At 57.7% G+C, this 23,788-nt stretch overlaps 3 protein-coding genes across 3 annotated transcripts; 1 reads left to right on the forward strand and 2 right to left on the reverse strand.

Annotated features, from left to right (window-relative positions):
- Positions 1 to 1,024: 1,024 nt before the first annotated feature.
- Positions 1,025 to 14,994, reverse strand: C4A (complement component 4A (Rodgers blood group)). Its single transcript, XM_012653671.1, has 41 exons — positions 14,854 to 14,994; positions 14,523 to 14,721; positions 14,116 to 14,317; positions 13,837 to 13,907; positions 13,670 to 13,755; positions 13,358 to 13,440; positions 13,092 to 13,188; positions 12,848 to 12,953; positions 12,616 to 12,748; positions 12,086 to 12,201; positions 11,801 to 11,980; positions 11,504 to 11,689; positions 11,185 to 11,370; positions 10,890 to 11,048; positions 10,468 to 10,594; positions 10,229 to 10,303; positions 9,758 to 9,955; positions 9,555 to 9,666; positions 9,391 to 9,461; positions 8,997 to 9,136; positions 8,674 to 8,883; positions 8,372 to 8,423; positions 8,177 to 8,266; positions 7,848 to 8,057; positions 7,600 to 7,675; positions 7,283 to 7,439; positions 7,076 to 7,186; positions 6,799 to 6,970; positions 6,336 to 6,568; positions 6,093 to 6,260; positions 5,680 to 5,739; positions 4,573 to 4,666; positions 4,289 to 4,475; positions 4,109 to 4,199; positions 3,930 to 4,004; positions 2,469 to 2,571; positions 2,219 to 2,308; positions 2,038 to 2,136; positions 1,810 to 1,893; positions 1,401 to 1,533; positions 1,025 to 1,256 (listed from the first exon to the last, which is right to left on the reverse strand). Exons 1-41 carry the CDS (start codon positions 14,916 to 14,918, stop codon positions 1,115 to 1,117), a joined length of 5,229 nt encoding a protein of 1,742 aa, XP_012509125.1. The 5' UTR covers positions 14,919 to 14,994; the 3' UTR covers positions 1,025 to 1,114.
- Positions 14,995 to 15,587: 593 nt separating this feature from the next.
- On the reverse strand, positions 15,588 to 21,623 carry STK19 (serine/threonine kinase 19). Its single transcript, XM_012653674.1, has 8 exons — positions 21,359 to 21,623; positions 21,035 to 21,253; positions 20,725 to 20,861; positions 18,101 to 18,196; positions 17,676 to 17,815; positions 16,474 to 16,571; positions 16,214 to 16,361; positions 15,588 to 16,008 (listed from the first exon to the last, which is right to left on the reverse strand). The coding sequence occupies exons 1-8, from the start codon at positions 21,612 to 21,614 to the stop codon at positions 15,963 to 15,965; spliced, it is 1,140 nt and encodes a 379-aa protein (XP_012509128.1). The 5' UTR covers positions 21,615 to 21,623; the 3' UTR covers positions 15,588 to 15,962.
- DXO (decapping exoribonuclease) lies at positions 21,287 to 23,743 on the forward strand. Its single transcript, XM_012653673.1, has 7 exons — positions 21,287 to 21,663; positions 21,911 to 22,272; positions 22,444 to 22,679; positions 22,765 to 22,984; positions 23,083 to 23,218; positions 23,363 to 23,457; positions 23,544 to 23,743. Exons 2-7 carry the CDS (start codon positions 21,917 to 21,919, stop codon positions 23,692 to 23,694), a joined length of 1,194 nt encoding a protein of 397 aa, XP_012509127.1. The 5' UTR covers positions 21,287 to 21,663; positions 21,911 to 21,916; the 3' UTR covers positions 23,695 to 23,743.
- Positions 23,744 to 23,788: the final 45 nt, after the last annotated feature.

Raw genomic sequence — 23,788 nt, forward strand, 5'->3', positions numbered from 1 at the left:
GGCCTTGTATATTCTCCTTCTGCCTCAAATGCCTTCATCTACCCCCACTTCTTGCCTCTTTCTCAGCCTTCAGAACCCCAGGTTAGATGCCACCTCCTCCAGGAAGCCTTCCCCACCCCTTCTGGCACCGCCCCTGACTGGGACAGAGGCCCCACAGAGCCAGGCAGCTCTCGGACGCCATGCCTTTCACAGAGGACAGGGACTGCTTGTCCTCACCTCTCCCGATGGCAAGCCCCTGGAGCCAGGTGACAGCTGTAGCTCTGGCCCCCAGCACAGGGCATGGCATGGAGTGAGGTGAATTTCTCTCATTTCTCAACATGAATTTCTGTTGAATGATTGAATGGCAGGCTGCTGAACTGTCATGGTTTCCATCAAAACTAATCTCAGTTAACTTCTTTGGACGATTTCTAGGTCACCCCTGCAGACCCCAGAGGTGCCACCAAATGGGGGAAGTGAGGCTGGCACAGTGGTGAGGGTAGATCCCAGTAGAACAACAGCTTCCTCGGTGTATTAACAAAGTTAGACTTTTGGCTTGTTTAAAATCAGCACTTGGATGAAGACATCACCAGTCCTAAGGATCGCACAACTCTGGGAAAGTACCTAATGCCATCGATAACAGGGTCAAGTGTCAGCTGACCAGGATTCAGTGCCAGTTGCGTGAGGACAGAGTAGGGGACATGTGGCTGGGTGGCAGCTCCTAAGGCAGAAGAGCTGCCAGCTGAGCACAAGCCCTGCCTGAGGCCATGGTGACTGGCGACAACCGGGCAACGGAGGGCCTTGGAAGCACACTTCAGGGAGGCCTCAGTGTACACTGTGGTCCTCAGGGCACAGGCTGCTGGGTCCAGTTCTGCTCAAGGTAGTCCATGGACTAGCTCCTAGGGGGGCACTCAGGGCGTTCAGGCGGAAGTGGGCAGCCTGAGCTCATCCAGGCTCTGAGGGTCCAAGAGGGAGCAAACCCGGCCTGGCCCCCCGAACCTGGGTCGGGCAGTGGGGCACTGCTCAGTCCTAGAGACACACGCCGACACTGCTGCCAAAGGCCTTTATTATGACTCGGACCTGTCCCACGGCTGCGTGCAGGGGACCAGGCCCCTCCTGGGAGAGGCAGGAGGCAGCCTCACACCTGGCAGCCCTGAGTGCGGTACTCCTGGAGGAAGTCTCTGAGCTGCGCACAGGCTGCCCGCTGGCGGGTGGTCTGGCACAGGCGCTCGGAGGGCATCTCCTCTATCCAGCTATTGGAGTCCAGCAGGTACTGGGGGCTGCAGGGGCAAAGGGGCCATCAGCAGGGGTCAGGACGACGGCAGGCGGAGCAGAGGGCAGCAGGACCTAGCTTCTGAGGGGTGGGGCCCAGGCACCAGGGATTTGTTCCCTCGGGAAGGTGATGAGGCGACCAGAACACTCACTCTCCCTTGAGGTCCTGGGTGGCCCCATCCAGACCCATGATCAGATATTCTTTCCCAGGCTCCAAGCGCAGGCGGCAAGAGGCTCGCACCAGGAAGTTGCGGGTCTGATCAGCAGTGGCCTTGACATCCTTGGCTGAGGAGATAACGTGCACCAGAGTCGTCAGGGGGAGGCGGTGCACGGTGGCACAGGGCCAGGGCTCTGCGCAACTCTCTTATTTAACCTTCGCCACCCCTACAAGAGGCGCTACCGCGTCCCTATTTATGGGCAGGCCTAGGGTGTTTGAGAGGCTGAGGGGATCTGCGCTCAGACTTGTCTGAATTTTCACAGTTCCAAGTGATCAGGCCCCAAACCCAGACCTCAGCCTCCCTGTCTGCCCCCAGCCCCGCCCTTCTCCGGTTCCCTTCATACTGAAGTGCAGGACTTGGGTGATCTTGGTCTCAAAGAGGCGGAAGGCAGCTCTGCTGTCTTCTCGGAGAACCTTAACCTGGAAGCCTAAGAGGGGTTAGGAGAAGAGGGGAAGGTTGAGAGGCCCAGAGGCTGAGAAGGCTGGAAGGCGGTGTCAGGCTGCCTGTGGCCTGAGAGGAACAGGCAGACCCGGGGAGACCGAAACAGCTGGTCCCGAGGGCGGGTCCTGACCGTACTCCACGCGGGGGTAGTAGCAGGCAAACTTCATCCTGTAACCATCCTCCTCCTGCAGCCCCCGCTCCAGGGTGCGACGCTGGCGAGGGCACTTCCCTGAAGTTGGGGGCCCAGGTAAGATAGTGCATAGGCCCCACCCGTCCAGTCTTCCCACTCCAGCCGCGGGCCCCAGTCTCACCCTCAGCACACTGGCAGATGTCAGCGGAGCACAGGGTAGACAGGAGTTTGCTCTTACGTGGTGCCCCATAAAACACGGAACATCTGTGCTCTGGGGAAGAGCAGAGAGGAGTTAAGGTGCAGGCTGCTCCTCTCTGCCTCCTCAGTCCCATGGAGCGCCAGGGCTCCCAGCCACCCTTCATTGCCCCAGTTCCTGATGTCCCGCAGGAGGGCACCTATCCCAAACCTCCCCTGAATGCCAGAGTGCTCACCGGGGTTGTAGTAGTCATACAGGGCTGCGCTGGCCGGCTGCACCAGCCCCACGGCCACCTCCTGCACAGCTCCGAAGCCCACGCACTCCCGGGAGGTGGGGACCTGGGACAGGGTGGGGAGGAGAGATAAGACCCACTCCCCGGGCCTGCCCGCTGCTGTGCTGATTTCCTTGGCCTGCTTCTGTTGGGTCTCATTGGTCTTATTGCCTGTGCCTTCACATTCTGTTACCTTCCTGTTGATAGAACTCTAAAAGCTGCTACCCAAGGTCCCTGATGACCTCACTGCCCAGATGGTGACCTTGTCCCAGCCTTCACTGCCCAGGTCCTCTGCAGAGTCTTGCATCACGAACACGCTCTCTGTGAAACTTCCCTAAGCTGAGGGCTAGCTTCTGGGCTGCCCCAGCTCTGACGTGATATTGCTCACATTCCCTTCTCCCTTCCCTTCCTCTGCGCTCCCTGTGGGGGTCTCAAGCACTCCCCGGCTCCCACCACACCCATCCAGGCTGACGGTTCCCAAACTGAGCTTTCAGCCCCATCCTTGCATTAGGATTTTGTCAGGACTTCCAAGTTCTCCAATACACTCTGCTGCCCCCCCCAAACCCATTCACCCAAAGACAGCCTTGTCTTTGTCATGGATACCATCGGGTCCCCCTTTATTTGCCATGACCTAACAGCAGGTTCCATCAGCTCCCATGACCCCCACACTCAGGTCCTAGGCCTGACTCCCATCTCACAGCCACACAGGCCCAGTCCAGCCCAGCGCCCTGCCAGGGTCGCTCAGAAGCTGGGCCAGTGCACTGTCAGCTCCCTGCCCAGGAATCTTCCTAGCTCCACAGCCTCCGTCGTGTGTCAACCCAGACTCCTCTGCCTGGCTTCTCTAGCTGATGGGGGCTGCCCCTCTGCAGGCCCTGGGCAGAGGCATCTTCCTAACCACAAACGCCTGGCTAATGCTGGCCACCATGCCTCTCTCGCATGTTCTCCCAGAGGTTACAGTTAATATTCGATAAATTTTTTGAGGGCCATCAAGGGTTGATAACTGTTTTAGCCAAGCAAGGCCACGGAAAGACAATCCAACTGCCATCTATGGCCACCATTACTCTGTAAAGGAAAATACACTTTAATATTTTAAAAAACTAGGACGCTCAACAGAAAAACAGGGGCAGCCCCTCAAGTTGAACAAAACTTGCTTTACAGAAGGCTCCCCTCTCAAACCCGGGGGTCCCTGCCCTGCTGACTGGCACTTGGAGCCCGCCTGTGCTTGCAGCAGGGGCCTCCTGGAGGTCTGCCCCTTGCTATACTGTGGCTCATGTGGCTCACACTCTTGTCATGTCCTCCTGCTCATATCACACGTTCTCAAGAGCACTGGCCGCTGACACAGCTGTCTCCTGAGAAACCTCACAACACTCGCTCAGCAAACCGGGTGCCACCGATCCCCTGCGCACATCGGCCCTCCCCACTCACTGAGTCAAAGTAGAGCAGGACGTGGGGACCCTCGGTCTCAAAGTGACTCACGTATCGGTCAGAGAGGGAGGTCAGCTGTGGGGAAGGGGAGACAGTCACAGGTTGGTGGCCCTGGGCCCTGCGCATGACAGGGCTCAGCCCCTGGGGAGGAGGCGGCTGTTGTGGGCAACTGCCCGCACCTTTTCCAGGTCAGCCTGCAGGGCATGGAATCCACTCAGGAGGGTGATGTCCGCGATGGCCATGCCAGACAGCCCCACCTTGCCATTCCGCCTGTGGAGAGACGTGGCCTGTCGTCAGGTTCGGCTGCAGGCTCAGACGCCCCGCCCCAGCCTCAGTGCCGCCGTCCTGCGCATGCCCACCAGATGCACACGGTGTATTGCACTCTGGGCTCCTGCTCCTCCACCACCTTGGGCGCCTCCCGCCTGCGGCGGTCCCTCCGGCCCTCAAACAGCTGCAGGGGCGTCACAGGCTGCACGTGGGCACCTGGGTCATCCCTGGCCAGATGCTCGTCATACTCATAGTCCTTGTAGTCTTCGTTTGCTTCCACTACACAGGGAGCATTGTGAGGAGGGGCCAGGATGGTGGCTCGGCTGCCTGCGCCAGCCCCTGCCAGGCCCCGAGACCTCTCAGCCCCAACACTCACTCATGTACTCAACGTGGCCCTTGACTGTCACTTCAATCTGAAGGTCCTGGCAGGTCGTGTTCTTCATGTCCAGGACATTGTAGGTACGAAGAACCTGGCTCAGGAAGGGGCAGGGAGAGGACACAGGACATCTGGGGACACAGACCTCTTTCCAGTGCCACACCTGCGGGCATCTCCCTGAGCTAAGGGATTGAAGCCTTCAGCCCCTTCTCGTCCCCTCACTGGACAGTCCACACATGAGTGGGCACCAGATATGCCACAGGTGTTGGGTGAGACAGTGAGACAGAGAGGAGAAGGAGCAGGGCCCTGCCCTGGGAGGCCAGCACGCCAGACATGCACGGGGCAGGCTGGAACGGAAGGTTCAGGAAAGGCTTCCAGCGGAAGCTTGAAGGAGGAGAAAGAGCTTGTCCCGTGGGACAGGAGGCAGGAGAAGGACGTGCAAGGCAAATAGAGCTGTGTAGATGAGTGTGTCTGTCTGCCAGGGCGATAGGCAGGGGCCCAACCACATGAGCCATGATGCGGTGGGGGAGTCTGGCTTCTCTCCAAGGCTGATCTCAATGGTGTTTTCGGAAGGTCAGTCTCACTGCCGTTTGGACAATGGCTCAGACAGGTGAGGTCTGGAGAAGTTCCAAGTGTCTCAGCACAGAATCCAGGACACAAGTGATGAGGGCCCCAGGCAGTCGGGGAGCAGTGGGGGAGTTACTGGGGCTACAAGGAAGGGCTCAGGAGAGGGGCCCCTAAGACATCCTCTAGAGTGGTTGCCGGCTCCTGCGTGGAAGGGGCTCCCATCACCCAGTCGAGGAACACAGGAGGAAGAAGCGTGTGGGACATGCCGTGTCTCAGGTGCCGTGGGACATGTGGAGCCCCTGGGTCAGGGAGGAGGCCTGGGCTGAGGAGCAGGACACGGGGCCATCCCCACTGAGCGGGTAAAGGTGCCCAGAGATGGAGAGAACAGAGCAAGGGAAGCGCCCGGGACAGAAGCATGGAATACCAGCCCTGAGGTGCCTCCTCCTTGCCTGGGCCACTCTCCTGTGGTGGGAAACCACAGGTCTACTCAGCCCTCCCCTCCCTCCTCTGCCCCAGCCCGCCCCTCCCCTGGGCCCTCACCTTCAAGGTTCCTTTGCTGTTTCCTCCCACCTTCACACTGATCTTGCTGCCCAAGGAAAACTGGCAGCAGCAAAAAAGGGAAAGAGATGTCAGAAGGCGCAGGAAACCTGCTTGTTGCTCCAAGCACTTACCTCCTCCCGCAAACCCCCACCCCCCCACCTCGCATTTCCACAAAACTTTTCCTTCATGTGCATCATCTCACTTCAGCCTCTTAACAACCCTGCTGAGTAGACTCTGCACCTGTTATTTTATAGGTGAGAGAAAAGAAACTCAGAAGTTAGGTAAGTGCCTCCAGGCCACACAGCCAGGAAGTCAGTGCCTTGGGGATTCCACAGATGGGGAGGGGGGATGGCTTTTGGCCTGGCCATGGTAGGCCCAGGCGTCACGGCAACCCCGGCGAGGGAGTGATTCACCTGCAGCTCTTCCTGCAGCCCCCGAATCTGGTGGTTGTTCAGATGCAGCACGTGGGACTTGAAGCCATTTCGGTCGGTGGAGCTGAGAGTCACATTGAGTTCCTTCTCCTCGGTGGTGTGGGAAGCGATCCAGTATGCGGACAGGGCATCCAGGGTGATCACCGTGTCCTGGGGAGGTTGGACCAGAACTCAAGGGCTTGGTCGCAGGACTACCCACCCCTAGAGTCCTGGGGCAGCCCCTACCTGGGTGCTGCGGAACCCCCCTTGGAAGCTGCCCTGACGGGTGAGCCAGGCTGCAGCCTGGTCCGCCATCTCCGCCTTGCCCTCGTGGAGCAGCAGATGCAGCAGGCTGTAGGCTGTGGTTTCAATCCACAGGGCTGGGGCCTGAGGCATGGGGTCTGCCGGGCTGCGAGGAGCCAGGGTGGGTGACACAGCGTTGCTCTGAGAACTGGCGATTGAGCCCCAGTACAGGCTGTCTGGAAGTGAAGGGAGCCCCACAGGTGAACAGGGCAGGGCGAAGAGAGGATCCTAGTCACCTAGCCCTTGGATGCCCCCATTGGGCTCTCCTGATTCTATTGTCGAATCATCCCTGCTTATCCTTCAATTCCTTCTCAGGGTCTTCACCCAATCTCTCCCTCTGGGCACACTAAGGGATCCCAAAGTCCCCTGGGCCCTGGGCTCACTGCCTGAACCCCTTGTCCCTCACCACCAGTCTCCTGGGCCATGGCCATGAGGTTGTTGTGGGCAACATCCTGCAGGTCCTGGGGGGCCTCGGTCAGCGTCAGGGCATAGGCCGTGATGGCAGCTGCATGGGCACCCAGGAGCCCAGCACTTGCTTTCTCCCCGATGAATGAACTTGCCTTCGATATGGAGGTTTCCTAGAAGAAAGTGGGGAGGAATGTCAGGGGCCTGGGCACCTGGACTCCTGAGGAGAAAGGGGCAGGGCTGGGGGCCAGTGAAGGGCAGGAACATGCTGTCCTCACCACTTTCTGCCTCAGCTCCCTTGCGTCCTGGAAGACGGCCAGCCCATGGTGAAGGGCGATGACCACAAAGGCTGTGAGCGCCACGGTCTCATCATTTCCCACCAAGCCCCCCTAGTTAGGGAGAAAAGAAGATGTCAAACAGGAGGGGGTGGGGCAGGGAGTCCTCCCACTGATGCTCCTCAGCCCAGCCTCCCAGTGTGCCCGCACCTGCATGGCCCTGTGGATCACTGGACAGGGGTCCTGGAATGAGCCATCATCCTGCTGCTGGGTCAGCAGCCACTCGGCCGTCTCCTGCAGCTTTTCAGGTGAACCGCCCACCTGCTCCTGGGCCAAACTCAGTACCTTGAGCACAAAGGCAGTGAGCCTAGTGGGGAAGAAGGGAGAGTTGGGGATGGAGACAGTCCTTCTAGGGGACACAGCCCCACAGCCCCCAGGTACCTGGTTATTCACCCTCCCATTGAAACAGCTCTGCCCCACCTGCCCTGACCCCTCTCAGAGACCTGGAACCATTCTCCCAACCTCACCAGGTGCTGCTGTCCCGGTGTAACCACGCCCCATAGGAACCATCTGTCTTCCGAAACTGCTGGATCCGCATGTAGCCTTGGAGAGGAGAGATGGCTGCTCAGATGACACCCACTCTTCCACTGTTTGCGTCCAAGGCCATTCTCCCTGTTCCCATTGGGGACCTCCTTTCTCCCCAGCTTCCTGGGCTGCCCATCTTCCATTAACTGCCCTGCCCAGCCCCACCCCTGCATGCCCCTGCACCCAGAACCTTTCTGGATCAGATCCACGGCATGGTCCTTGGTCTCGGGGGGCAGCATGCTCCACTGCTCAGTCTTGTCCAGATAGTGCGAAGCAGCCAGTGTCGGAGCCAGGTAGATCATTGTTTGCTCCGCACAGCCTCGAGGAAGCCTCAGGAGGGAGGCCAGGCCTCCTGGTGACAAGGCCCCCTCGGAGCCCAAAGTGTCCAGTGGATCTGAGGCTACGCAGGAGGGAGAAGGTGGGGATCAGAGGATCATGGGCTTGTGGCACCTAAAGGGGTCTACAGGCTTCACATGAATCTAAGGGTAACCACTGGGAAGGACTGGAGGACCCTCCTACCTGTAACCCGGACAAAGGTGCTAAAATCCCCATCAGGGATAACATTGGGATCAGAGTTGCCAGGAATTTCCAAGGTCCGGCCTCGATGGTCTGGGGAGATGGGAGAAGTTGGCAGTCTGTCCTGCTGTCCACATCCCTGGCCACCCACATGCCCTTAGGAAACTGGTGGCTGGAGGCGGTGGGGAGGTCACTCACCCAGGGGGTTGAGTTCATAGACCAGCTCCTCCCTGTAGATGGCCCCTTCCTTCTGTCTCAGGGGAAACATGGCTGTGAGAGATCATGCAGGACTATGGCCTGCCCCTGCCGGTGGGAGCAGACCCTCCCAGGACTTTGAGTTCAAACTTCAGGGGCAGAGTTGGATCAGAATTGTAGAAGATGTGAACACACCAAAGCATTGGCCTTGGGTGTTGGGCCCTTGGCCTGCCCAGCAGAGAAGGCTGACAGTGAGGGACAGAGCTGGAAACCCAGGGACCTGGATTCGGGGGTGCTCCATTCACCTCAATTTGCAGAACTTTAGACACTGCATCCCCCACAGGGAACTCAAAGGACCCTCGAGCCACCACCTTCAGGGACACATCAGCAGCTGCCATGGGCACCACAGAGAAGGCAACAGGCCGGGCAGAGCCTGCAGGCACCAGCACCTGCTGGGCCAGCCCTCCGCCCCCAGCCAGGCACAGCCCTTCCACTGGGGACACGTGGACGCTCACCTGGGGACAGGAAAGTGGGGATGGCCAGAGCTCCAGCCCAGTTAAGCTCCCCACCCCCACCTGCCCCTGGCTCCCCCCAGCCCCCATGTGCTCAGGCTCCCACGGGGCCTCACAGTCAGGTTTTTATCTAGGTAGTTGTAGAGGACAGGCCGCAGCTCAAGCTGCTCAAAACGGCGGACAGATACGGGCATGCGGAGGTGCAGGTGGAACTCGCGGAACACTCGGAGCCGGGCTGGCGTGGCCACACACAGGCCTGATGGGCGAGGGAGCATGGGCAGAGGGCAAAGATCAGACGCTGGGCGGGGCGGGGCTCAAGACCTAGGTCCACAGGTAACCCAGCCCTGCCCTCAGCCTGCCTCTGCTCTCTGGCCCAAGCCAGGCACATGCCGGCACAGACTGCCCCAGATCTCTGGCCCCTACCTATACTGAAAGCAAAGGGCTAAGCAGGGAGCTGGGGTCGAGGGAAATGAGGAGGGGCAGCCTGAGGCCCAGGCAGGGTGACCTTGCCTTTGCTTTTAGACAGGCTCACACCATGGATCTCCCACGTGGTCAGAGAGTCGGGGAGCCACAGCGTCAACCTGTGGATTGGGGAAGAGTGGAAAAGTCCCATCACACCCGGGCCAGCCCCAGACGCAGCTCAGAGACAACACCAGGCCCATCCACACCCTCACGTTTGCGAACGGTCCACCGGTTCCACTCTCCAGAGCCAGTTCTCTGGGAAGAAGCTGCGCAAGATGATGTCATCCTCGTCGATCAGGTCCTCCTCCTGCAGGATCTCCAGGGCTGGGGGACCACGGTGGACCGGAGTGAGGAGGGGGCCATTCTGCCCTTCCAGGCACTGCTGCCTGTCCCCCAACCCCACCCAGCCCCTCACCTCGGGCAAGGCCCTCTGGGCCCCTGGCCTGGCTCTTCCTGCGCAGGCTCTCAGCAAACTGGCAGCAGGACAGGAAGGGCTCCCGGCAGGCCGGCTGCAGCACGCGGGCTGCCCGCTGCTCGCAGGAGCGGGTCATGGGCAGCCGCGTCAGCCCGTCCTGGCAGCAGCGCTTGGCTGTGGGAGAGGCATACTGGCCCACTGCAGGGCCGGGTGGGTGTGAGCTCGAGGGGACAAAAAGGAGACACTTCAGCCCTTACCTCGACCCCGAGATCCACAAAGACTCTCCTTGAGAGAACAGCAACATAAGAAAGGCCAGGGGAGACAGCCACCCGCCCACCCACTTTTAACCCTGGAATCTGGATCTCTGGCCAAATACCACACACTGGCTCACTGCGGAGCCAGGGGGCAGAGAGGCAGACCCCCCATCCCAAGCGGAGAGCTCCAGCTGCTTCCTAGGCACGCACAACTCACACTTCTCACTAATCGCCTTTTGGAAGTTCACATTTCTCTTTTTCCGGGCTTTCCTCTCTTTGGGACAGCTCAGACCTGGGAGAGAGCAAGACTGCAGTCAAGGCATCAAACACGTGGCCTCCTCCCCTCCTCCCCTTCCCCTGCCCAGCCACTGCCACCTCTCCTCTTCCTGCTGCCCCCAGGTCCTTCCTCCTTCCTTATCTTCCTGCCACCCACTCCCCTTCCTCCTCTGTTCTCACTCTCTCTGGTTGAGGTCCATTTTTCTCCATCAGAAAAGGCCAAGCCCGCTGCCTGGAACACTTGAAGGGCACTGTCCCCACCCCCAGGACCACAGCTGAGGTCATAACTGTTCATAACTTCAAAGACCTGGCGAGAAAAAGCAGGGATACTGGGAGCCAAGAGTGGCCGAGGGGCAGGACCAGCCACTCAGCCGTGGGTCAGAGGGCAGGGAAGAAAGGACAGATATGAAAGAGATACAGAGAGTGGGAGACAGAGACCGGGGCCAGGAGAGGAAGCAGACGAGACCCCAGGCCTGAGGGAAGGGGGAAGAGTCTGTGGGAAGCCCCAGTGAGACCCAGAGGCCGGGCCCAGGGCTTAAGGCAGTGGTTGAGGGGGATGAGCCATGGAGGGGCAGAGGGCTGGGGAGAGGGTCTGGACAAACCCTGTGCATGTCGAGGGGCTTGTGGGACCTGCCTCCCACAGCATACAGAGCCGTGTCCACGGCTCCCAGTGCCACCAGGGCTGGGGAGTCGGTCTGCAGGCGGAGCTTTGCACTTTCCCCAGCACGATAGTCCTTGGCACCGTCCACGCTCAACTCCAGCTGGCAGGGCAGGGGGTGGGAGAAGTCAGAGTGGAAGAGCTCCTTTCAGTCCCGGCATCCTTGCTGCACCCCAAGCTAAATCCATGCTCTCCTAGCAATCACCCTGGCCTCCGCCATCTCTCCTGACCCCGGTTACCTTGCCCTCGCAGGCCCCGGCCTGGACGTCCACTCGCAGGGAGTTGGCCACTGGCAGGCCTCTATGGTAGTAGAAGGCCACAAAGTAGAAGGAGGGCACCAGGTGATGGTCCACGAACACAGAGACCGTGGTCAGGGTCCTCCGGGGCTCGCGGCTCACAGACACGATCTCACCCCGGGACAGGATCTGGGCCAAGAAGAGGGGGGACAAGAGTGGTTTTCTCTTCATGGTACAGCCCCAGCCCTGAAGCACCCCCAGCTCCATCCAGAGGGCTCTTCCCCGCACCGCTGCCCTCCTCGACTCCTGGGCTGATGCGCACCATGTAGTAGTAATGAGAGAAGGTAGCCTCGCTGACACCCACAGCTCGCATGTTCAGGTTCAGAGTGTCCCCAACACGAGGGAGCCGAGGATCCGGCCGCTCAATAGACAGAAACCCGGAGGCTTCTGAGGGCGGGGCCCTCACGGTGAGCCGGGCTGTGGCTGGGTGGAGGGAGCCTGCGGACACCTAGAGAGAGGGCAGAGGGGCCAATGGCAAGGACCTAGGTACCGCACTCCTCCCCGCAGGCTGGGCCCTGGATCCTCAGGAACCCAGCCTCCCCGTGTCCCTTCCCCCTACCAAGAGCTGCAGCTCTGAGGTGGTCTGGGGGATAACGATGGGGATGCTGACTCGGCCGCTCCCATCTGTGTTTTGTTGAAAGTCCTGGAGTTTAGAAGCAGACCCAGGAGAAGACAACGTGGCAGAAACTTTGACAGGAATGCCAGAGGCCGGGGAGCCAGACATGTCTCGGACCAGGGCCTATGCGGGCAGGGGAGGGGCCGGTAAAAGAGAGTGGTCAGTGAGACCCTGTGCCCTCCTCACCAACGCTCGTCCCCCTCCTCAGCCTCCGCCTCTGGAAGAAACCTGCAGCAGGAAAGGGGCCCCAGGTACAAGGTGTCGCTTGGTGTTGCTAAGATCCAAGGAGAAAGGAGACGACACGAACCGCCAGGATGTGAGCTCTGCCTCCTCCATCTCCCCTCCTGCAAGACAAAGGGCAGAGAGAGGTGGAGGGCAGAGCCCAGGAGAGAGAAACAGGACAGTGAGAGGGGAGAATGGAGCGTTTCCCTCCCGCAAGGCAGTGAGCTCCTCAGGGCACGGGCTGGCTCGAAGCCCAGCCCAGGACATGGCACACGGATGGTATATAACATATGTCCGCTGCATGAGTGAGTGCTCATTCACAAATGCAGGAGCAAAAATAAAATAAAATAAACCGAGCCGGGGAGAGGGGCAGAATCACACAGAGATAGAGTTGGAGGAAGACCAGGGGTCTTTCCTGGCTTTGAGTCTGAGATGAGGCGGGAGATGTCAGGGGTGGTGTTGGTGCTGGAGAACAGAGGGCCCGCTTAGAGGTCGGGGACAAGGGTCTGGGGTTACAATAAGGGAAAGTCAGTCACCTGGAGACTCAATGATGGCTGCTGCAACATAGAGACGCAGCCCCAGGAGGTCAGCAGCATTAATATTAAGCTTCTCCAGGGCAGCCTGGAGCTCCACCTTTGAGAGGGAGATGTGGCTCTGGCCGCCCACCAGCTGGGGCAGAGAATAGAACAGGACGTGGGTGAGGCTGAGCCTCCCACCTCGTCTCCCTCACCTGCCTCACCTCCTTTGCCTCCCCACCCGCCTTCCTACCTTGGTCTGATTCTCCAGCCCCCGAAGGAAAGTCTTCACGCCGTCCTCACCCAGGAGCCCAAAGCGCACGTACGCCACCCCCTGCACTGGCTTCCCGTAGATATACCTGTTGCCACGGGGAAACTGGGAAGAGGCTGGGCCAGGGCTGGGGAAACAATGATCTGGGGAGGGAAGCGGGGTGAACAGCCGCTCGCGCTGAATGGGGAGCCCTGGGAGCAGGACCTGGCGTTGGTGGGCTGGTTACCTGGCCTCGATGTCTAATTCCATGTCGCCAAGATGGTCAGGCACCGTCAGGATGTAGGGCTTTCCAGGGCTGATCTTCACCTCAAAGTTGGGAAGAACTGAGCCAGAGCGAAGGGGTAGACAGGTCAGCCTCTAGTTCAGAGACACCTTCCCCCCAGGGCCGTGGCACCCATATGTCCCTGGCCCTGCCTTTTTCCCACCTCTCTCCTTCCACCCCTATTTCCTTCTGAAAAGCAGTTGCCTGTCCCTTGTGTCACCAGCTCTCACCATATTTCTTCACCTCAAACTGGGTGCTGCGGTTGGATTCCAGGCTATCTGAGAATCGGGCTGAGATCTTCCAGGTCCCTGGCCTGAGGATGGACCAGGAAGGGACTCAGCCCATCTATGCAGGAGGGCCATGAGAGGCAGCGGCCTGCTTCCTGGCGAGAGGACTGTGGGGTTCGCCAGAGGCTCAGGAGGCTCAGGGGGTCGAGGGCATCTTGGGATGTGACTGTGGGGGGAGGGTAGGCAGAGAGCCTAAAGGGAAACAGGAACTGGGGTGGTGTGGCTGGGGGGTAACTCCCAGATCGGGGAGCTCACTCTGAGATGTCCGGGATCCCAAAGTCATCTTGGAAGATGGAGGGAGCGTGCACCTCCTTCTTCAGCACGCGGAAGCCGTTAGAGTTCTACAAGGGGAGGAGAAGTGGTCACGGGGGGGAGGTCACATCAGCGGCCAGGTTCAAGAAGGCCAGAGGTCAGCGACTCACCTCCACCGTGATCGTGATGGTGTCAGTGCACGGGCGCATCTTTTGATCCAGAGTAAAGACCCGGTACCGAACTGGGAATGGAGGACGAGAGAGGTGAGTGGGAGCCCGTGTGTAAAGGGAGGGTGGGCCCAACCCCAGGGAGTGAGGGGAGGACACATATTTGCTAAGCAACCCTCCCGTGTGGCACTTTCTTTAGAGTTACCTCACTTAAGGGGCACCAAACATGTCCTAGTGGGCTGGGAAGGGGATGAAGGCAGCGGCCGTGGGGCCCAGACTCACCCCTCTGGCCAGGGTTATAAATGGGCTGGTCAGTTTGCAGAAAGAGGTGCCCCCGACGAGAGGAGAAGAGCAGGTTGACACCCTGGACGTCTGTGTCTCTGCCCAGAGAGTCCTTCAGCCATGGCGACTGGGCCACCAGCTGGACCTTGGGGCCCCTGAGGAGGTGATGGAGGCCACAGCTCTTCTTGTCTTTCGTGGGGATCTGTCAGGAGAGAAAGAGCGAGTAGGTCAGAGAGCAAGCAGACAGAACAGGACAGACACCAAGACAGAAACATGGAAGGAGACCACTGGGGTGGGAGGAGAGGAGGGGAGGAGGCCAGTGGGAAGACAAAGACCCTTACAAGAAGACAGAGGAGAACAAGATGGGAGGCCCCCAAAAGCGGCAGGTGCGTGTAGGTTCCAGTTACCTGGAGACTGAGAAGTACGAAGTCTTTCTCTGAGCTGAGGGTGAAGCCCACCTTTGGAGAGCAGGGGACATTATTATAGGACGGGTTTCTCAGGAACACTGATCCTTTCACTACCTGTCCTGCGGGCGCATCCTGGAGCTGCACCCCCACTGATAGAGGGACCCCCAGATGAACCACAGAAGGAGAGAACAGGAGCAACCTGGGGAGAACGGTGAGGGCCAACAGTGAGACTTCACTCTGACCCCTTCACCCTGGCTCTCCCTCGCTCCTGAATCAGGTCCCACTGCCAGCCCTGCCCCAACCCCAGCAGCCAGCATTGCGCCTCCAGGACCTGGGCTTCTGCAGAGACAAAGCAAAGAAGCTAGACACCCAGATGAGCCCCCAGAGGAGCCTCATGGCTGCAGGATCCAAGACGGGTCAGATCGCCTGTCCGTCTGCTCCCTTCTGGTCAGTCTAGGGCTTGGGGCAGTTGACTCTGGACCTTGCTCCTCCCCTGGCCCAGCATGGCCGGGAAACCACGTGACAGCCCAGAAATGCAACTGGCCCCAGGCCCAGTGTTGGGGGTGCACCCCAGACACCTAGGTCTCTGAGGGGATCTGAGAGAATCTTGGCCCAGAGATCGATCCGGTCCTCGCCTGTTAACCCCTCTCATCCCAGTGCCTGGACACCTCCTCCCCTGATGAATCTTGGTAGGTGTATGCATGCGCGCCAGCTCCTGTATACATGGGGGTACAAGGGCCCAACATGGCCCAGACATACAGGATATTTAAAGGTCCTAACAAAACATGGATGGGCTTCGAAGACACTTGTCTCTTGTTTTCACCCCAGCACAGACTGAACTATACCAGGCTTTTGCTTTTTGTAGGCCCTAAACGACATTCTGTGGTTTTGGAGATAGGTGCTCTCTCGCCACCCACAAGGAGAACTGATCTGAACGTCAGAGTTAACCCTTTTCCTGTCTGGACAATGGGGCAAAGCTCAGGCCTAGGTTTGGCTTTACCTTTACCCCCAAACAAGGCACTCAAACACACACGTCACAGTAACCAAAGCACATCCAGAAAATACCACAGGCAGAAGTACTTTATTTGGCAATTTCAACACAGCATGTAGGGAAAAGAACCTTGTCCTCCTTCACCAGCCTCCCCAGAAATCCCACTGTCTTATCTCAAGACAGAGGAACAGCAGCCCCTTTTACATGAAAGGCAGCAGCCACAGCCTTGGCACCGCTTCTGGCTCCACTTCCACAGAAGGGCAGAGGAGCATCACCCAAACCCCACCCCTGGCTCAGAGCCCAGGCAGACAGCCGCAGTCACATCTGACCCTTTGCATGGACGAGAGCCCAAGCCTTCCCAAGGTGATCGTGTCTCAGCCACCATCAGGAAGCACTCCAGGACCCCTCTTGGCCCACTCTGGGGAGCTGTGCAATGATGAGCAGAATCCTCAGGTCTCTGGCAGGCGGAGGAGGGTTCCAGAAGTGGTGGAGATGCTGTATAGGAGAAAGACAAGGCTGGTGCCAGACACATAGGCCCATGGTGTAAGGAGAACGGAAAACTTAGCAAGGGGTATTCCTGGGTTCCAGAGAAGAATGACAGAGGAACAGGGCTTCACTAGTGAATTAAGCATGAGCTGGGAGGAAACCTAACCTTGGGTCACTGCTTTGTCACCTGCCAGAGGCAGGGGGCAAGACTCACCGGTCCACCAGCTGGGCCCCAATGAGGTCATGCACATGGTAGGAAAGACCAAGACGCACCGCAGCAGGCGCTCTCCGGCCCAGGAGCTCAGATAGGAGTAGCTCCCGGTACTTGGCCTTGCGGACCATGCCGAGGACAGCCCGGCGCCCTGGAGGAGAGGGGTGGCACAGGAGAGGGGAAAGGTGCATAAGGACTAAAGAACTGAGGAGCCACCAAAAGGTGTTCTTGAGAGGCTGCAGGCTTGAGCTACAGACAGGTACCTTTAACAAAGTACTTGATGAATCTCCCAGCTCCAGGCACGGCTAGCCACCAGCTGCCAGCATCTCGGACGTTGAATACTCCAGCATTCACCAGATGCCTGAGGGCAGTGGGAAGCCAGGCGAGATGAGGCCTGGGCTCTGAGAACCACCTCTCATCCCATCAGTTAAAGTCAGGTCGCTAAGTTTTCGCAAACATGGGCAACCACACAAGGGGGCCTGAATAACAAAGCCCCAACCTCGGGCAGTTCTCGGTGTCCCCTGTTTGTTCCAGTCCCCACCTGGACTGCCCTCCCTCCACACTTCCTTTTCCTGTTACTACTTGCTCATTCAAACAGCTTCTCCTCTCAGAAGCCCTCCTCTCACATGCCCTGACACACTCCCAGTCGTAGGACTGAGGAGAGACATCAGCGTCCTCTGTGCTCCTGCCATGGCCTAGGCATGCCTTGCCCTGGCCCCACCACCTCACCGAAAGTATGTTTCCCCACATGAGATCACTACTTTGGTCTGTTTGTTTCGTTTTTTTTTTTGATGTGCATGTTTAGGGGCACGCCATCTCCTACCAGTCTCTGTCCTCTTAGTCCCATTATGATCACCATCGGGCTTTGATCGTCCCTGCCAGGCCCCTATGTGTGTTTGATAAGTCACCCAGAGCTCCTGAATTCTAGTCCAGGGCTCTTTCCAAGGCCTCAGGTAAGACAGGCCTCCCCTTTTACGGGGAGGAGCACAAACTTTAGGTCATTTTTATTAAAAAGAACAGTCAGGGCCGGGCGCGGTGGCTCACGCCTGTAATCCTAACACTCTGGGAGGCCGAGACGGGCAGATTGTTTGAGCTCAGGAGTTCGAGACCAGCCTGAGCAAGAGCGAGACCCCGTCTCTACCAAAAATAGAAAGAAATTAATTGGACAGCTAAAAATATATAGAAAAAATTAGCCGGGCATGGTGGCGCATGCCTGTAGTCCCAGCTATTCAGGAGGCTGAGGCAGTAGGATTGCTTGAGCCCAGGAGTTTGAGGTTGCTGTGAGCTAGGCTGATGCCACGGCACTCTAGCCCGGGCAACAAAGTGAGACTCTGTCTCAAAAAAAAAAAAGAACAGTCAGACTTTTTTGGCAGGTCTACCAGAAGGAAAAGGAAAAGGCTAGATGGAGCTGGAAAGAGGCAGGGAAGTGCCAGATGCCCAACTCTGTCGGTTCCACAAGTCTCACGTGATCTCTGAGTCCCTGAAGCCAAAGGTCTGTGTCATTTGGTCCTGCTGGAAACTAAGGTCCCCACAGGCCGGAAGCACCAAAGTCAGAAACTTCTGCACTGCCCCAGCATAGGGTCGGCCATCACAGGCCTTGAGGACCTGGAAGCAGAGATGAGAGACATGGGCTGGCCCCACCCTCACCCTCCACCGAGCTCCATCCCCCCGGATTTCTCTTCCTGTCTTCCGTCTTGCTCTGGCACTGCTCCCCTCATGCCCTTGCTTCTCCTCCTCCTTCCCTCCCTCCCCGTCACGTTACTACTTACCAGAGCCCTTTGCCCTCTCCGTGGGATATGGGGTAGAGAAATTGTTTCCTTGTTTTTATTTCTGTCCCCCAATTTCCCTGCCTTGCCCCACCACCCATGACATACACACAGTCACACCTACTCTGGTCCTGTAGTCCTCGGTGAAGATAATTCCATGGGCATCCAAGTCAAAGCCCAGCTGGATAATTCTGATTTCCCCCTGCTCTTGAAGCTCCTTCTGTCTCCACAGAGATGGGAATGAAAAGAAGGGTGTCAGGGTAAGATGCTCTGCTATACTCTGGGGACTTTTAGGCAGGAAAGTTTTGTTTGCCAGTATTGGGGCATTTTTTTCTTAGAAAAGGAAAAACTGTGTGGTAAGACTATCAGGTGCATCAATAAGTAGACTTTTCCAACTAGTTACCCACCCTCGCATCTACCTGCTTTATCAGTAATAAATAATCAATATAATTTTCTGTGACCAGTCATATGCCAGGCACTAAAATAAAATAGTGATTAAGACACAGACCCTGGCTTCACGGAATCAACACTCTAGATTTGGAGTGGAGGAAGGTGGGGAGGAGTATGGGATAAAATGTTTAAAACAAATAAAAATGAACCAGGACTTCTGTTTTTAGGAATACAGCAAGAACCAACTCATGAGTTGAAAATTAAAATTCTGGATAAAATATTATTTAAAAATTATTTAAGCATTAAAGAGCTCACAAGATAACAGAAATTACCAGGCTAACGCTGGGCGCAGTGGCTCACACCTGCAATCCTAGCACTCTGGAAGACCGAGGCAGAAGGATCCCTTGAGCTCAGGAGTTTGAGACCAGCCTGAGCAAGCGCAAGACCCCATCTCTACTAAAAATTAGCCGGGTGTAGTGGCGCATGCCTGTAGTCCCAGCTACTCAGCAGGCTGAGGCAGGAGGATCGCTTGAGCCCAGGAGTTTGAGGTTGCTGTGAGCGAGGCTGACGCCACGGCACTCTAGCCCAGGCAACAGAGCAAGACTCTGTCTCAAAAAAAAAAGAAAAGAAAATTAATGGGAAAATGAAGTAAAATAAACCCAAAAGCAGAAGGAAAACAGAAAACATGCAAGGAAAGCTACAAAGCCACTCCTCTCCTCACTCTTCCTACTGGATCTCACCCACATCCACATACTGAACCACTTGCTACTCACCTCTATGACTTGCATTTCTTTCTTTTTTCTTTCTCTCTCTTTCTCCCTCTCTCTCTTTCTTTCTTTTTTTAGAGACAGGGTCTCGCTCTGTCGTACAGGGTGGTGTAAGGAAGTGAGCACTCAGATCAAGGATCTGGTTACCTCAAAGCCCCCCAACCTCGACTTCTACCTCCACAGGGCTATGACGTCATGGCAGGCACATCAGAGCCCAAGAGAGATGCAAAGGTGGTTTTTCTGCTTTCTATGATGCAATCATTCAGCGATGAGCTCACTGCAGCCTTGAACTCTTGGATTCAATGGATCTTCCCACCTCGGTCTCCCCAGTAGCTGGGACAACAGATGTGCCACCACGTCTGGCTAACTTTTTAAATTTTTTGTAGAGACAGGGGTCTCACTATGTTGCCCAGGCTGCTCTCAAACTCCTGGCCTCAAATTATCCTCCTGCTTCAGCCTCCGACAGTGCTGGGATTATAGGCATGAGCCATCACGCCTGGTGACTTGCAATCCTGTATCACTGGCCCAGAATTCTCTCCAACCCTCATATCCAACTGTCTATTACATTTGCCTTTGGATGCTCCACAAGCACCATCAACTCAACTTGTACAAAATTAAACACACCATCTATCCCCCATTAACTCACTGAGCTCCTAACCCCACCAACCACCCAGTCTGTCAACTAGAAAATCTGAGAATTATCCTGGACTCCTCCCACTTCCTCACTCTCCACATCCCCCACTCATCCCTCACTCCCTACCACACTATCTTAATTTAGGCCTTCACTAGTTCTCAGCTGCAATATCTTCCTAATTGATCTCCGTGCCTTATCCACTACCTCCAATACACCATTCCCTCTCCTGTTTAACATTCTCTACCAGCTCACCGCCTGCAGTGTAAGACAGAAACCTTGACGTATAAGGCCTGTCATGATCTGAAGGCTGCCTGCATTCCCAGAGCTGTGTGCTCGAACCATCCCCCATGACTCAGTTTCCCCCAAAGCTTTGTTCTTCCATCTTCATCATCTGGCATGCCCTCTACTGCCTGAGGGACTCTTTTTTTTTATTTTCTTTTTTTTTTTGAGACAGAGCCTCACTCTGTCACCCTGGCTAGAGTGCCGTGGCATCAGCCTAGCTCACAGCAACCTCAAACTTCTGGGCTCAAGCGATCCTTCTGCCTCAGCCTCCCGAGTAGCTGGGACTACAGGCATGTGCCACCATGCCCGGCTAATTTTTTCTCTATATATATTTTTTAGTTGTCCAGCTAATTTCTTTCTGTTTCTAGTAGAGACGGGGGTCTCGCTCCTGCTCAGGCTGGTCTCAAACTCATGAGCTCAAACGATCCACCCGCCTCGGCCTCCCAGAGTGCTAGGATTATAGGCGTGAGCCACTAGGCCCCGCCCTGAGGGACTCTTAACAGAGTCTGTAGCATTCTCTGTGGCACCAGAGTGCCTGGTCCACTGCCCGTCCCAAAAAGGCCTAACGCTTGCTGAACGGCTGGCGCACCGCCTGAGTGACTGAGTGACAGGGGACTTCAGGAGTGCCTGCGAAGCAGGGACGGGATGTCTAGCGGTCCCACTGACGCCCCTCACCAGCTGCCGGTCGGCCACAGTCCGGTCAGGCACCAGGCTGTACACCTGGCTCCTCAGCACGATGGGCGGCAGCGCATCCTCAAAGAGGCGTCGCGGGAACAGCTGCACTAGCTCCGAGACTGCCGCGCGCGCCGACCCTGGGCAGAGAGACCGGGTCACCGAGAGGAGGGGAGGGGCCAGAGAGACCGGGTCACCTGGGGCGGGGAGCGGGCCAGCTACGGGGGCGCCGGTCTCGCCACAGACGTGACCACCCAAGGCAAGGCCCCGCCCAACTGGGGCCCTTAACCCCGCCTCGGGTTGCCATGGTTACCTGACTCGCCCCCCAGAGGCTCCGATTCTACAGGCCCTCGCTCCCGCCGCCTCTTCAGTCCAAAGGTCTCCGGGACCAGGCGATGCCTCTTCCGGCTCATAGCCGGGGATTTTATGGGACCGGGGAAGGGGTAGAGGGTGAGGGAAGAGAACGTGAAAATAGGGCCTTCCGGCGCGGGGCAGTAACGTACGGACGCCTCCGGGCGTCCCCCCCTGTGTACTAGACTAGGTGACTCAGTGTAAGTACCACGACGTGATGACGAAACAGGCGTCAACTGGGCAGCTCTCAGGCCCTTGCCGGGAGGGGCGGTACCAATGCGGATACCCGCACCTCCTCGCCCGGTCGCCGCCCCACGCCTGCCGCTGATTGGCTCTCTCCGAGGGCACTCACGTCCGGGGACACGTGGGCGGTGCGGACGCGCGGCGGTGGCCTGGTTGGGATCGACCTCCCGGTGTAAAGATCGCACCGGTACCGCCCCCCGCCCCGGAGGGGTTTGCCCGCCAGTGTCGCTGAATGATTGCATCATCGAAAGCAGAAAAACCAACTTTGCATCCCCCGTGGGCTCCGATGTGCCTGCCATGACGTCATAGCCCTGCGGAGGCGGAAGTCGAGGTCGCGGGGGATTTGAGGTAACCAGATCCTCGATCTGAGCCCAGACTTCCTTGCTAAGCTCACTGCATTTGGAGGATGGGGTGGGGGAGGAGCACGAAAAGAGGTGGGATGAGCAAGCGCTTGGCCGTGGTTGTGTTTGAGGGCCTGGGGGCCTGCGTGTTTCAAGGCCGAAGCCTGGCGATTAGGAGGCTCGCTTAGTCCTGCCTCAGAGTCACCCTTCTCCAGACCTCCTCTGTAAAATGAAAACTACCCCCCTCCTCTCAGGACCTCATGGAGCCCAGAGGGACCAAGAGAGGAGCTGAGAAGATAGTGGTAGCTGAATCCCGGAACAAACTGCCCCGTCTAGCACCCTCACTGCCCACAGACCCCGCCCTCTACTCTGGGCCCTTTCCTTTCTACCGGCGCCCTTCAGAACTGGGCCGCTTCTCCCTGGATGCGCAACGCCAGTACCATGGAGATGCCCGAGCCCTGCGCTACTATAGCCCACCCCCCACCAACGGTCCAGGCCCCGACTTTGACCTCAGAGATGGATACCCTGATCGATACCAGCCCCGGGACGAGGAGGTCCGAGAAGGGCTGGACCACCTGTTACGCTGGCTCCTGGAACACCGTGGCCAGCTGGAGGGGTGAGCGAAGCATAGCACACAGCAGTTCTGGACATCTGCACCTACCCTCTAAAATTAAGAGCCAAAGCTGGGGTGAGAATCAGTCCTTGGAATGAACTTAGGCTGTTCTTTGGGGGACCATCTGACTAATGCTTGTGTCAGATCTTTAGCCTCTAATGTCCTCCCTCTCAGGGGTCCAGGCTGGCTGGCAGGGGCTGTAGTGACATGGCGGGGGCACCTGACAAAATTGCTGACAACACCGTATGAGCGGCAGGAGGGCTGGCAGCTGGCAGCCTCCCGGTTCCTGGGGACACTGTACCTGAGTGAGGTAGAGACACCGGCTGCTCGGGCTCAGAGGCTTGCTCGACCGCCCCTCCTCCGGGAGCTTATGTACATGGGGTACAAGTTTGAGCAGTACATGTGTGCAGGTGAGAGTTGCTCCCACTCAGTAGCCCGCTTCCCCCCCAGAGATTGAGAGCCCCCACCCCTGCTGCTGCTTCTCTCCTTGTGCAGACAAACCTGGAGGCTCTCCAGACCCCTCTGGAGAGGTTAACACCAACGTGGCCTTCTGCTCTGTGCTACGCAGCCGGCTGGGAAGCCATCCTCTGCTCTTCTCAGGGGAGGTAGACTGCACAGACCCCCAGGCCCCATCTACACAGCCCCCCACCTGCTATGTGGAGCTCAAGACCTCCAAGGAGATGCACAGCCCTGGCCAGTGGAAGAGCTTCTACAGGTTCAGGATAGGGGTGGGCAGGGCAACAGCCTAGAATTGATGGCTAGGAAAGGGACTTGGGGAGGAGGGTCCCACTGACAGCTTGCTTTTTCTCACAGACACAAGCTTCTGAAATGGTGGGCTCAGTCCTTCCTCCCAGGTGTCCCGAGTGTTGTTGCTGGCTTCCGTAACCCAGAGGGTTTTGTCTGTTCCCTCAAGACCTTTCCTACCATGGAGATGTTTGAATACGTCAGGGTAAGACAGTGATGTTACAGCTCCCACCTGCATCCCTCACACACCAAGACCATGGGTCCAACATCCAGGGCTGCAGTCTGCCTTCCCCTTCTCCCACCCCCACCCTCACTGCCAGTCTTCTCCCTTCTCCTCTGCCCACTCCAGAATGACCGTGATGGCTGGAATCCCTCTGTGTGCATGAACTTCTGTGCCGCCTTCCTTAGCTTTGCCCAGAACACAGTTGTCCAGGATGACCCCAGGTGAGGCGTTCAGCTCTGTCCCTGCCCTTTGGGTTGCAGGAGCTCAGCCTCCAGCCGTCAATCCATGCCTCAATCTGCTCCCCCAGGCTCGTCCACCTCTTCTCCTGGGAGCCTGGTGGCCCAGTCACGGTGTCTGTACATCGAGATGCGCCCTATGCCTTCCTGCCCATGTGGTACATGGAAGCCATGACCCAGGACCTCCCGTCACCCCCTAAGACTCCCTCCCCCAACTACTGATGCTTTGGAGGGGGTGGTCCAGTCTCTAAATAATAATAAAGGTATATTTAACAATAAAGGTATATTTGCAAGTGGTTCTCTTAGTGTGTCTTCT

This window comes from Propithecus coquereli, unplaced genomic scaffold, assembly GCF_000956105.1.
Source record: "Propithecus coquereli isolate 6110/MARCELLA unplaced genomic scaffold, Pcoq_1.0 Scaffold426, whole genome shotgun sequence".
Classification (NCBI taxonomy): Eukaryota; Metazoa; Chordata; class Mammalia; order Primates; family Indriidae; genus Propithecus; species Propithecus coquereli.